At 37.5% G+C, this 14,566-nt stretch overlaps 1 protein-coding gene across 2 annotated transcripts; it reads left to right on the top strand.

Moving 5' to 3' along the window:
* Nucleotides 1-752: 752 nt before the first annotated feature.
* LOC148869691 (U1 small nuclear ribonucleoprotein C-like) lies at nucleotides 753-14,187 on the top strand. 2 transcript variants are annotated; one of them, XM_088973250.1, is made up of 7 exons: nucleotides 753-795; nucleotides 902-939; nucleotides 3,568-3,625; nucleotides 3,743-3,785; nucleotides 7,540-7,581; nucleotides 7,649-7,931; nucleotides 13,680-14,187. In XM_088973250.1, the coding sequence occupies exons 3-7, from the start codon at nucleotides 3,618-3,620 to the stop codon at nucleotides 14,015-14,017; spliced, it is 714 nt and encodes a 237-aa protein (XP_088829376.1). In that variant the 5' UTR covers nucleotides 753-795; nucleotides 902-939; nucleotides 3,568-3,617; the 3' UTR covers nucleotides 14,018-14,187. The 2 variants fall into 2 exon arrangements, with proteins under 2 accessions (XP_088829376.1, XP_088829377.1); XM_088973251.1 differs by having other exon boundaries at nucleotides 777-795; nucleotides 3,562-3,625.
* The last annotated feature ends 379 nt before the right edge of the window (nucleotides 14,188-14,566 follow it).

The following is a 14,566-nucleotide window of genomic DNA, read 5'->3' as shown; positions in this document are numbered from 1 at the left end:
GCAGTTTGATTCGGTTCCATGGCAAAACCTGGAACCTATCCTGTAGGGGTCGGTTCTAGGTTTTTGGAACTAGAACCTATTCTGTGAAGGTCGGTTTTGTCCTTGGTGGTTTCAGAGAGTTCCAGGGTCTACTCGTGGAACCTATTCTTTCTTTACTCTCCCCCTTTAAGGAAAAAAAGTAAAACATGTCCTTTAAAAACTTGATTTTCAATAACGATAATATATAGTTTAAAACTTATATTATCTTTATTGATTAAATTGAGTAAATTAATATGTAGATTATTATAATATATTATTAAATAGTTGAAAATTTGTCATTATAATTTAAATTTTGTAAATATTACCCTTTACATTATTTATTATACAAATACAAATATTAAAATGAAAACAAATGATCAAATCACTTAAATAAACTCGATGTTCAAGTGAAACCATGGCTTTTGCAACCTGTTTGGAGTTTATTTCAAGATAACTTTAATCTTAAGGCTGGTTCCACCAAGGCCAATTAAGGCCGATTCATCACGGCAATTCGGGTAGGTAAGGTCAGTTCCAAGGGTAATAGGGTCGATTCGAGTTCAGTTCTATTTTGTTCCGGGTACAACATACCCATTTGCTCACCCTTCTTTCATCATTGTCATTATGAACACGTATGCCTATTCTCAAGTCTCTACTCCCTTCCCTCGCTGCATCAGCACTCCCTCTGGAACGTTCTCCTTTTTTCTCTGTTGAGTTCTCACATATTCTCCGTCTTCCGACTATCTTCTCCGGTGAGAGCATTGCGAGATCAGTACCCAGGTACGTCCTATTTCTCTTGTTATCGTTTGTTGTTATTTCAAACGGATATCTGCGGTGAGAATATTGTTGCAATATCTTTTACTGTTTGTTGTTATTGCGTTATAAGGGGGAACCGAAGTGTGCATTCCAAAGAGGGAACCAAAGGTACGACCTCTATCTTTTACTGTTCTTCTCCACCCTCTTTTCTTGGAAGTAAACCCATATATAAAGCAAGGTTTTAACTCTTTTGTATTATATAACCATGTCGTTCATTTAGGTCTCCCTTTATTTCTGGGTAAATGGAGATTATATTGGAATCTTGCTTATGGTCTCTGCTTCTCTCGTCTCAGAAGTTGTCATTTTGGCGACGTAACCTTTTTGATGCAATCATCAATAGCATGTCAATTAAAAATAAATGAGCTCAAGCCACTAAAAATAAGATGATACCAATTGATAAACTCCTAAATTTTCAACAGTAGAAGAATAATATAAATTAAGAATTAGCAATAATAAGTTCCTTAACTGAGGCTCAGTTTGGAAGGAGTACAAAGACAAATATGCAGAGTGCAAAACCTTATAATTTGTATTATTTTGTATGTATTTGTACTGTACATATTTGTATTCGTATTCCTTCCAAACTGTGTGGACAGAGTACAAATACAAATATGTAGTGCAAAACCTTGTATTTTGTATGTATTTGCATTGTACATATTTGTATTTGTACTCTTTCTAAACTGAGCCAAAAGAAAATTTCCTCTCTTGTTGAACTCTTTTCTGTTATGTTATTACTTTGTTGTTTTACTTGCACAAGGGTAGCTGTCATGCTATTGGTATTGGAATGCAGCTCTATAAGTTTTATTGAGATTGATTTTTAGAATTTTCACCTTGGGAATTCTTCAATGCCATTTCTTAAATCTTAATCCTTACTTGCATGCCATTATTTTTGCATAGGGAAGTAAATTAGTTGGTGTTTGAAGCCATGGTTATTATCCATGTAATCACAGAACTGGATGGGAGTAATCCTGGTATTATTGAAGTTTTGGGTGGGAACTTGGAATGGTTGTACTTTAGGACAGCCAGAAGTTCACACTCATTGACCTGAAATTAAGGGGATAACAGTAATCAATATCTCTGGCAAGAAATTGGATACAACACATTAGGAGTTAGGACATCCAAGACATTTTGAAGTTTATTGACCTGATTTGTTGTCTTTATTTGTCAATGCGTTCCATGTGTTGGAAAAGAAAATGCATGACTACTACTTGCCATAATTATGGAATTGGTATTTATAACCAATTCTTGAGGACTGCTTGGCTAACACGTTCGTTATTTTTTTATTTGATTTCACTTCTAAATTTGGCATTTAAAATTTTCCATCATGTAAATAGCAGATTAATCAATGCATTCAACTACTATACCATTTAATAATGTTATTAAAACCAATCCTTCTACCAATTTGCCTAACCTGTTTACTATACTGTCTTATAGTAGTTACCACCAACTTTGATTTGTCCAGTGCCTCTGTCATGTGGTATCATTTTATAGAAGCTATACCAACATGATAGGTTACAAACATCTTTACATCTTTTGGCTCTGTTTGTTTGCAATGCAAATTCATTTGTGCTAGTGCACATGGATGGGAGTGCAGATGATAATGTTGCCATGGCTTTAGGTTAGACTATGACTTTTTAACAAATTTGTATTGGTGGTTTATGTGTGAGAGAAAGAAATGGAAGCGTTTAGTGAAAGAGATAGGGAGATGGAGAGGGGGGAAGAAATAAAGGTGGTGGTGATTAAACTATTCTATTATGCTTCTCTTGTCAATGGTTATTTTTCCTTATTGAATTGTACGGATAGATGGCATCAAATAAGAAAGATAAGCAAGTAGCTTCAAGTCAAACTAGGGATACAAATAAGAATGAGCAATTTGATATGGCATTATGGCCAAATGGACCCAGAGGGATGAGAAGATTTTTATTGAATTGATGTGCGGTCGGGTTAAGAAGGGGAATCGATCCCACCACAACATTCAACAAACTGGGTGGGCTATTAGAAAGGCATTTTTAGCTAAGACTGGCAAGGACTATCAAGACACAGTTCAGAAACAACTAACAAGTTGAACAAGTTAAGGGCATATTATACAGGGAATTTGAGAAGTTGATGTCACATTCTAAGACTTATGCATGGGGATTTTGAAAACTTGATTTTATGTGGTTTGATCCAAAGAAATGGTCTTCAGAAACAGTGCAATCCAAACACCATTTCTCTACAGAAACAGGTTTCAGGAACATTCTGCCAAATGTGTCCTTTGTTTCTCAGAAATTGAAAACAAGAGAAATGTTTTGGAACATTAAATTTTCTTAGGAACAGAAACAAGTAGGAACAATGCCAAATGGAGCCTTAGAGTTATTTGCGATCTGAGCATGAGTGGGGATGAGAAGTTACACCACCTTGAAGCAGGAAAAAATTAGTCTCTTAGGAGATTCACTAGGGGTTTGGAGTCAGGGCATGATAAACTTAGCTAGGGATTGTTGTGCGCAATTTCTTAGTTACAGTTATTCATCAAGCCACAAGTTTTAATTGATTCTATTAGACCTAACTTCGGTTTCACCTAATCACTACAAGTTCATATTGTTATGCTTCTCTGATGAGTTATGAATGCTCCTTTACCATGCTTAGTTTGCCTTTGCCGTTTAATAATCTCTATTGGAAAGTAGTATTAGATTATTACTTTATTATTTATTTGATTTCCTCCCTCGTATTAATTTCATCATTGTTTTTTTAAAGCTGCAGGTTTCAGTGGATCAATATTATCTACTAGCTATTGATTCTGGCCATACATAATGCCTAGGCAAAGCATTTTCATCCCTCTTGATTTCAAAATTTTAATACTTTGATGTATTATTTCATCTTGTCTACAGAAGTTTATTGCTGTACTGATCCATCATTTGATTTCATTATTTTCCAGGTATTATTGTGATTATTGCGATACATACTTAACTCATGATTCTGTGAGTTACTAACCTCCTTTCCATACTCCCATTTATTTATTTATTTTTTTTAAACAAGCAAATGACATGGTTCTACTGATTTTCCTCTGCTCTGGAAGGTTCTCTAGAAGTGATTTAAGATTTTTTTGGTATTTTGATGCTTAAATGCAATAGTAGTGGGGATATTTGTTTTCCTTTTTACAAGGAATACTTATTATAAATTCCTTTCCATTTGGAATTAAGGGTTGGCTATGTTGATCTAGTTTCCAGATGGATATAGTTTAGGTTGATGTAACTCCTTCTAACCTCTTCCCCTGTTGGGCATTCCACCTTACCTGCAGCTTTTTTGATAGATAAAATAATTAAATCACAATAAAGTGAGTGTTCATAACATCCAAGAATCACGCGGGAGGGGCCTGCAACCATCTAATTTCAGACACAATTTTTAGCATCACTGGTAACCTTATGAGCAGGTCCGTTTATAGATCTACGAATATAGACAAAATTTACTTGTTCATGTTTTTAGTCAGATTTAAATATCATCTAAAGTTCTAAAACGTGACCATGGGATAGAAGAATAGTGGGAGTTTCTAGTATTAAAATCATTCAGGAGTCTGGTTGGATTAGAATTGAATTCTATTCCTGATAGCTGATACCTAGCAAAAAAAGAGCTACCCAAATAGCCTTCTGCTCAGCTTCAATAGTTCCATCCTGTAAATCACAACTTTCCCCTGCAGCACCACAAAAAACATTATCAGAAGTGAAACAGACAAGATTCAGCCCCATCACCTCTATTTTGTTTGTAATTTTCTTGATCAATTCTGTTCTGTCTGTAATTAATCAAGAAATCTCGAAAAACTTGGGTCTCCATCCTCTCTCATTGGATTTTCCCCGAGGCAGCCAAATACTCCTTTTCTCGTTAATATAGCACCACCATCCAGCCTCTTCCTTCTTCAGCCACTAAATAATAACTTTGGATCCCCCTTAATTACTGGCTTCTGAATGTTCAGCTCTCTAGCCCTTTGAAGACTTTCCATCACAGCCATTATTTCAGCCCTCAAAGAATCTCCAACACCAATCGATCCTGAGTAGGTAGCAATGATTTTTCCTTCCTCATTTCTAAAGACACCCCCTATGCTTGAGGGACCCAGATTTCCTTCACTACTCCCATCAAAATTCAGAGGAGGGGACCAAGTTGGTCTTACAACAACCTTACTAGGAGCTGAGTCAACAACAACTTTCCAATTCCTCACCAAATCATCTACTAGGATTCCTTTGAAAAGATCAAGAGACTTCACCTAGTGGATCACCTCAATTATAATGATTTCAATTAGGGCATTCCTACTTCTCTCCTTATCAAGAAAGATCCTCTGGTTCCTTTCTTCCCATGCTGTCCAACACATAACCACCTTTGTACATCTCCATAAATATCTTCCCCTCTTCTTCGACCAACTAACAAAGGTAGAGGCAAACAAGCTTTGCACATTTGGCAGGGGGTTCCACCTACACCCAAACAAAGAGAGAAGCCATTCCCATATTGGTGAAATAAAAGGGCAAGGGATTAATAAATGGTAGCAAGGCTCACCATCAACATTACAAAGAGAGCACCGGTTAGGGGATAAGCACCAATTTGGTCTTTTCTTTGAAGCAAATCAAAAGTGTTGATTCTCTCCTAATAGGCTTCCTATACAAAATGCACCCACACAAGGTGGGATAGGCTTGCTCTAAACCTCCCTTACAGGAAAAGGCGTCCCTAGACTATCCCCTGGCTTAAGGCTAAAAAGAAAGAGGCACAAGAGAATGACCCAAAAGAAGTAAGAGTGCAAATTCGACAGTCCCTTTTAGTAGGGTCCAAAAAACCCCAACCAACATTTGGACAATAGACACAAGAACACTCATTTCCAACTCACGAAGCCCCCTCTTGAATCCCAAGGTCCAGTCAAACCTAGATGGCGAACTAGAAGGCACAATGAAAGAAGAAATAGGCTCATCCTTACGATTGAAAATGGCATAGAGGGAAATTGCTCCTTCAAAGGAGAATTATCCAACCATGCATGTTTCCAGAATTTGACACAATTTCCAGAACAAGGATTATACTTGACAAATGGGAAGGATGGTAAAATTGCATTGATGAACTTCCAGGGAGAAGCTCTAGAGGCCCTAGCCAAAATCCGGGAATCCCAGCCATCAAGTGCAAGCCCATGAATCCTTACGATTGGAAATGGCATAAAGAGCGGGAAATTGCTCCTTCAAAGGAGAACTATCCAACCATGCATATTTCCAGAATTTGACACAATTTCCAGAACAAGGATTATACTTGACAAATGGGAAGGATGGTAAAATTGCATTGATGAACTTCCAGGGAGAAGCTTTAGAGGCCCTAGCCAAAATCCGGGAATCCCAGCCATCAAGCGCAAGCCCATGAATACTGATGATAACTTTTGTCCACAACTTGTTTCTATTCTTAGGTAATCTCTACAACCATTTCCCTAACTGATGTAGGACTAGCTCAGTTCTAGTCCTTAGAGAATGTTGAATGGTCTTCTTTGATTAGAATTTTATGGTTGTTGATGGCTACAATGGCTTTTTGAAGGAATAAGAGAGAAAATACCTGGAATCACTCATAGGGAGCTTGGAATCACTCTAGGGCTTTGCAATCACTCACCATAGTTAGCTTAAGCTGAAGAAAACTTAATAAACTTCATTACTTTTTGTGTAAAACGTCCATACATATTTATAGACTCTAAACCAAGGTTCAAAGAACTCTTTTTTTTTTTTTTTTCAAATCTGGTTCGTAGGGGCCGGTTTAAGGCCAGTCTCCCCCCTGAACCACCTACCGACTCGAAACACCCCCTGTAGGGACTATTATGAGTCAAACTGTTACACTCATAATAGTCCTAGGAGTCAAATTGTTAGACTCAATAATCCTAGTAGAACTCGAACTAAGCTGTCATATTCTATTTCAATTCAAAGAAGGCTCAATAAATCTAACCCTAGTTATGCAATGACTCTGAAATTGTAAACATAAACAAACTATAAATAGACAATTAAACCTTATTATTGGACCCTACAGAAAATTTGTAAAATGACAAAAATACCCTTGGTGTCCAATTCAGTCCAAATCCCAAGTACTATCACTATGCCATATCAGGACCCTGTTGTAAGGCCTTCTTATAAGTTTTCAGGGGTGCTGATCAATTCCTATCACTAAAACATTCCTCTCTTGGATATTCCCTAACCCTAATCCACCAAACTTCTTGCTTCTGCTAACCACTTCCCACCTTACTCTATGGTCCTTCTCCTCACTTGGCTCCCAAAGAACGTTTCTCATTCCTCATTCTAACACCAGTAAAAACTGAGAGCATCTGATTTTGGCATTTTTAATAGAATTGCTTGCTTATTGTTGCTGATTTAATGACATTTTAAATCTCTTAGAACCTTTTTATTATCTCAGAAACCTGTCTCATTGTGATGGATTTTTTTTTTCAAAATTTTATTGGATAAATGTGTGGGCAGTAAAGCAAAGTTGGTGCTCCCAAAGTGACCCAGAGCTGCTTTATATATATATATTCATAATAATAGATTCCTACACCTGCACCATGTCAACCCAGAAGGAAAGAAAACCACATAATTTTGCTTGTATGTACTCATTGTATTTTGTAAATCTCTTGGAATTTTCACACTGAGGTAATATCTTGTTTAACTTTATCCTCATAACTCAAGTTGAAATAAATGTACCTTCTATGTCACTTACCCTTCTTTTTTTGTATTGCAGCCTTCTGTTAGAAATCAGCACAGTGCAGGCTACAAACACAAGGTAGTATATTTACTGTAAACATGACAAAGAAACCTTTTTATTGCTGACATTCTCTATGCCACCTCAGGCAAATGTGCGTTCCTATTATCAGCAATTTGAGGAGCAACAAACACAAAGTCTGATTGACCAGAGGATCAAGGAGCATCTTGGGCAGACTGCTGCATTCCAGCAAGTTGGTGCAGCATACAATCAACATCTTGCTTCTTTCCAAGCAAATCCTCAAAGACCCCGTCTTCCTATTCTGCCAACACCTATTTTTCCAACTGGAGCTCCACAGGTACCTGGGACATCATCTTTGGTTCCAGGAATCAGGCCCCCTGTTTTACCTAGACCTGTTGCTGGTGCTCCAGGTAAATCAAAACTTCTTTAGATCTCTTTACTGCTTCATTGACTAGTGTTCCAAATTCCAAATTAGGTTGTGGCTTCCATGGTTAATGAGAGTATGGGACATTCACTAACATAGAAACTGCTGCATCAACAAGTGCCTAATCTAGGGGATGCTTGGTATCATTGTGCATATCTCATCCTTTTATTTCATTAATAAAACACTTGTTACTAATCAGAAAAAAGGAATTGATGTTCACTTGAAAATGAAGGCTTTAGCATCTCTTATATGATGGCATTAGATCAAGAGACCATAGAAATAAACCCGAGGATCACTGATCACCATCAACCTGCACATTCTCAAAGTTCAGAATGAATGTCATTTTAAGACCCTTTAAGATAGTGTCAAATTGTCTATTTGGCATTGACATCCATTGGACAAGATGTTCGTCCTTAAGGCCTTGCTAATTAGCTTATTTGAATTGTGCAAGTTTCCATGGGCATTACCTGGCCTGCAGCACAAATTGGTAATAGTGAAAGTTAACCCTCCATTACCAATCCTTTGAGACCAAGGAAGAGGATGGCCCAGGTTGTTAAAGAAGGGCGAAAGTTCTGTTTTGATACTTTGTCTCCAATAGGACCATCAGCAAGAGGTGGTTAAAATATTCTTATTATTATTTTTTTTTTACTTTTTATGAAGAAGGTAAAATATAGAACTCATTAATGACCAAAGCAAAATGATGTACAACAACAAGCAGTACACAGGGAATATAAAACCTTCTGCCTCTACAGGATTAATTTGCCATACCCTGTTTCTTTACAAAAAGGTTCTCATAGACAAAAAAATGTATTGGAATTTTATCTTTGAATAGATAACCATGAAAACATCATTTCCACAATCCTCTGAAATATATGGAGAATCTGGGTTGCTCCCTTTTTCTTGAATATCCTTTTTTGTTTCCTGCCAAATGCACCAAAATACCACTGCAGGTATCATATTCCAAGCCAACCTCCCCCTTACACTAAACCTTGAAGCCACCAGCCTTTTAAAAACTCCAGTACTCCCACTACTGATTCCAGGCAGCAACTGCAAACTGAGAACAATTCCGAGATCTTGGACCATACCTCCATGGTGAAGTCACTGTGTAGAAATAAGTGGCTTATAGATTCTGCATGGTTCTCACACAGACAAGTTAGGGGAACCCACCATCATACCCTTCCACACACACATACACACACACACAAAGCAAAAAAAAAAAAAAGAAAAAAGAAAAAAAGAAAAAAAGAACAACCTTGCACCAAATTATCTTGGCAGGGATATATTAATCCTCTGATCTTGCTAGAAATTTGGAGAAAGATTTCATTTAAAAGCTGTATTTTTAATTTTTCACTTTCAATGAATATAATTTTGTTGTTTATCGAAAAGAGTTGTCTATGAGTTATTTTAGCCTCAATGCAAAATTGGAAAATTATCTCAAGTCTGTCATTCAACTTGTGACTTAATTTTAAGGTATCGGGCCAGCTTCAGCTGGGCCGTCCTTGCTTGTGTCTGCTGTTTCCTTGGTTGAACCTCCCTTGATAGCTAGAGATGAGGGTTGACCGGTTGAGTGAGTCTCTTGGGCATCTGAGAATTGAGGCCTAGTAAGAAGGGTTAATATCTCTACTTTAGTTGAACTGGTATCCTCTATGGGCTATTAAAGACCCTCCAGATGCTCCCACAAGGTCTACTTACTCTGCTTGGGGTTCAAGAGCTGCCATCCTTTTTCCGTTTGATTGATAGTGTGTTAATTTGTAACTATATTTGAGTCCTTTAATTTTTTTTTTTATCTATTTTTGGTTGCAGTTGGTTTAGTTAATTTTACTAGGCTTAAAAGTCTGTATTTAACAATTCAAGTTAGTTTGAGTACCTGTATGAATTCTCTCTGATTTTATTCATTTACAGCAATTAGAAATTATTTTGTTAGTTTTGAGTTGGATATAGTCTATTAAGTATAGTCCTTGTATTTGGAACTTTTTTTTTTGAATAAGCAAGATTTACTTTAACAAATTATGTTTTGGAGATTGCTGCAGGCATCTATTGTCTGTTAGTGCTCTCCCTCCCTCCCTCCCTCCCTCCCTCTCTCTCTCTCTCTCTCTCTCAATAATTTGTTCAGTTCTGTATAACAGCTATTGTTCTTTCTTTTCTTCACTTTATTCTGATTTCATATTCCTGAAATCTCTCTTCATCATTGCCATCATGTGGTGTAGCTATCTGTATTTCATCTTTTTTTTTTTTTTAGGAAACGGTAACTTTCATTAGAGAATTGAAAAGATTACAGACTTACCACCCACAAAATGGATGAAAAAAAAAAAACAAAAAAGCTTACAAATAATCCCAAAACAAAGCCTCCCTAGTAACTCATTGCTTAGCTAAAGTGCCAGCCATTCCATTTGCTGACCTTCTTACCCATTTAAAATGCACCCCAATCTCCCTTGCTAAGTTAATAATCTCTCTTAGAGGCTGTCTAAGAGAACAAACTCCCAAGTTTCTAGATTGCGTCCACCCTATTACCAACTTGGAGTCTCCTTCCACTACTAATTGCTACATTCCCCATTTTGTTTCGCTTGTCTCACACCTTGAAGTAAGGCCATTACTTCTGCCCTTAATGAATCTCCCACCCCAATTGGGCCTGAGTAAAGGGCCAAGACTTTTCCTTCTTCATTTCTGAACACGCTCCCAACTCCCGACTGACCTGGATTACCTAAGGAGCTTCCATCAAATTTTAGCTTCACCCTTACCTGAGGCGGTGGTGGTACCCAACTTTCTTGTATCATAGGAAAGGAAGGAGAGGATACGGCTATAGCACTCCAATTTCTAATTAAGCCAGCTGAGGAGAAGTTCTTGAAGAGATGATGTACTTTTAGCCAATGCATAACCTTGATGGTGACAACCTCAACAAGTGCTTCCTTGGCATTATGAATCCTGAATTGCGATGTTCTGCTGCACATAATTGGGTTGCTGTCATTGTTTACAGCTACCTCCCCTTGGAAAGCCATTCATGATTTGCTTCCGGTTTTCTCCCCTTGGATAAGGTATGATTTGAACTCTGGTAATCTCATAAAATTCTGGGAGTAGCCTTGGGTTGGGGACTCATCTTTGATGGATCAATTTCCCTCCTTATATGCCTTGTCAGATATGAATAATGAACCCATTTCTTCCTTCTTAGTCCCTTCTGATTCTAATTCCGGCTTTGGATGGAATCTAGGGTTGGGGAGAACAATGAGGGATACGGATTCGGTTTGCCTGTCACCACCCTTGAAAATGTTTTCTTGGACCCGAGTAAGGATGACTCCAGGATTTGGACCTCATCCTCCAATGGTTCCTTTTCCTGTGCGTCGTTTTTTGAGAGTTTGGTGCATCCTCCTACTCTCTTTGGCCTTTCCTTCCCTGTTAATGAGGTTTGGAGTAAACCCATTCCTCCTCGGGTTGACAGTTTTTGTTGGGAAACTTACCTGGAAAGATTAAACACAATTGACTTGCTTCAAAGAAAGAGACCTAATTCTTGTTTACTTCCCAATAGGTGTGTTCTTTGTAAAGCTAATGGGGAAACGACTTACCACCTTATGGTTACTTGTCCAGTTACTAAAACTATTTGGGAGTGGGCTTCATCCCTGTTTGGATGTACTTGGAATCCCCCCGTGAGTTTGCAAATCTTGTTCTCTCCTTTGTTCTCAAGATGGCCTAATAAAAGAGGGAAGATCATGTGGAGAAGCATTAGGGCGGCTATGTGCTGGTCCATATGGGAAGAGAGGAACTCTAGACTTTTTTCAGACAAGGAAAGATCTATGGAAAACTTAACTGAATTGATACACTTAAGGGTTAGTCACCGGCTGAAATCTTTGGAGCTTTTTCAGATTTCTCCATGGCTGATCTTTTGAGAAAGTGGAAAGAAATTGCTACCTCGGCTTAGTGCAAAAGGACCTCTAGACCTTCTTGGTCCCCCCTCCTTCAGGATTCATGAAACTGAATTTTGATGGTTGTTTAAGGAATCCTGGGCTTTCTGGGATTGGGGGAGTTTTCAGGAATGAGGCTGGGATTATTAATGCTATGTTCTCTGGCCCTATTGGAGAGGGTGACTTTCTTAGGGCAGACATTTTAGCAGCTCTGGAAGGAATCAAAAGAGCTATAGAATTAAACATTAGGTGCTTGGTCATTGAAGGGGACTCGAAGGTGGTAATTAGGTGGTTGAAGGAAGACAGCAGTGATTTGTGGAGCTACAGAAATGAAAAGAAAAAATTTAAATGGCTGAGTAGGGATATTGGGGTGAAGTACAGCTGGGTGAAGAGAAGTGCTAATTCCATGGCAGATGGGTTAGCCAAGCAAGGGGTGCTTAAGGATTCTTTGTTTTGGGCTATTTTTTAGCTTTCTTTCTTGTTCTCTGTTGTGGGGGAGTTAAGATATTTTACCTCCCCTTTCTCGTACTTAAAGTTTCACAATTTTCATTATCTAATAAAGCATTCTGTTATTGATAAGAAAAAAAAAGTTAAAAATAATGTACAACATGGATTCCCCTCCCTCTCTAACTGTTTGCAAGTCTGTAAAGATGGTCATAGGTCAAATGGCCCAAAAACTAGGTTGACCTAATGACTCGTGCCATATATAAAATATTATACATATTATAACTGTAGAAGTTAGCGGTTGGATGGGTGCTTTTCTTGCTTTTATACGGGTAAATGAGGTTTGAGTCTTGTGATCCACCACATTTTTTCATTAAAATATATGCTTATATTAAGTCAACATTTTTTTGAGAGAAAAGTACACAAATAATGTTGAATGGTAGGTTACATATCTAGTCCTCTCATGGCTATTTTGTAACTACAATAAAGCAATAGCCTGGGTGGGTAAGTGGGTTGTTGAAAATTGTTTGGGTTGCTAAAACTCAGATGGTTTTCAATGGTTCTATTGAGTTGAGGGTGAGTCATCTGGTTTTAAAAATGTTTGAATATTGGGTTTATAAAACTGGAAAGGTCATTGGTTTCTTTTTCGAAGGGTCCAACTATCGAGTCCGTTCTAAGTCTGATAACATTGAATACAAGGATACTCCTCTAAATGGTTCCAGCCTTGAAAACCATTGTGGATTTAAGGCAAATAATGCGAAGAAAAATGTGGACTTACATTAATTTGAAGAGTCCTAACATCAAGATATGTGATGACTTTGAGAACATATCACGAATCTCAAACTTAGATTTGCCGAGTTATTGTGGTATTTTGATGAATTCCTAATAATAAAATAAATTCTAAGATAAGTAGACGAATTACTAGAAAAACAAATCTAAAAGCCAAAGAATCGAAAAAAGGGAAGTCAATATTTCCATTTATCAAAAAAGAGTGAAACTCCAATAACCAAATTAAGATTCTTGTCTAGGCTTGTACATTGGTTTTTTTTTTTACCTAATTTTCTGAAATCATGCACTTCACTGTTATTTTTACTCAACTTGGATATGCAGGCAAAAGCTTTCTAATGTCTAATAATTATGAAGCTTGTTCATGTTTGGACATAGAAAACTAATGCCAAAAAATTCATTTTGATTTAACAAATCATCTTTCCTCATCTTTTTTCTTCATACCTCTTGCATTAGTAATTAGTCCTTGATTTTCTCCTGAGGATTGTTTCAGTTTATGTACCATATATTGATAAACCATTTGGTTGGTACTTGTGCACAAAGAATGCACTTGTTGCTGTTTTAATGTTGATGATAATGGATTGCATTACCTTATGTGTTGACCTTTGTAGGTTATGCAGCTGCTCCATCTATGCCATCAGTATTTGGCCCATCTGGTACACCTTTGCCTATGCAAGTTAATGGATTGCCAAGGCCTCCGACAATTAATTCTCCAACAACTGTTCCTGGGGGCACAGCAGCTCCAACTTCTAATGGTGCACCTTCTATGGTTACACCAGTGATGTATCAAGCAAACCCAACCACTGCAACAAGTGGAGGTTTTGATAGCTTTAATACCACTGCTGCTTCAGGTCTACAAAGGCCAAGTCCAAGTGGAAACACTGCTCCTTCCTCTACTGCTTCACAAGATGGTTTTACTTACGCTCAAAATGCTGAGGCCAGTAATTAGTATGGTCAATGGATATATCTTTTAAATCCCCATCCCCCTCCATCTACTACCTCCACTTTTTAGGTAGATGTTCATGTTTTTCAATGTTTTGGTTGTACATTTAGAGGGATTGGAAAACAAGTGTTACATTACTTCGAGAAATAATATAAAAAACACAAGATTTCTCATAACCCTCTCTTGGTAAAACTTCATTCTTCTCTTGTAAGTTTGGTTGGAATTGCATTACTTTAAGCTAAAACAAAGTGAAACATGAAGGATACATCATTGATATTTGTCCTTTTTGATCAATAATAATGAGAGGGTTTTGTTAAACATCAAGAAGCAAGAGGAAGTCAGGTATTCCCAAAGGGGATCCTGCTACATGTCTCAGAGAGACGACTAGAAAACAAATCCAGAAGTGAATGCAACTAACTCATTGATGAAGATCCCAGTGCAATAAAGATCTTTCGACCCTCCCTTGGCAAGGTTGTTAAGGGATAAGGTGACTTGGTGATCCCTCTGATAATATGTTCATCCAAACATCAAAATTTTCACATCTAAAAGAGTGTT

Source organism: Nelumbo lutea, chromosome 2 (genome assembly GCF_056320005.1).
Source record: "Nelumbo lutea isolate HS-2025 chromosome 2, American lotus-T2T, whole genome shotgun sequence".
NCBI lineage: Eukaryota > Viridiplantae > Streptophyta > Magnoliopsida > Proteales > Nelumbonaceae > Nelumbo > Nelumbo lutea.
The sequence above is the reverse complement of the archived record's forward strand: the minus strand, read 5'-3'. Positions and strand labels throughout refer to the sequence as shown.

Excerpts from the sequence above, each read along its gene's own strand:
- LOC148869691 (XM_088973250.1), top strand. Across the intron at positions 3,786-7,539 it reads CATACTTAACTCATGATTCT|CCTTCTGTTAGAAATCAGCA; the intron begins GTGAGTTACTAA and ends TTTGTATTGCAG. Across the intron at positions 7,582-7,648 it reads GTGCAGGCTACAAACACAAG|GCAAATGTGCGTTCCTATTA; the intron begins GTAGTATATTTA and ends ATGCCACCTCAG.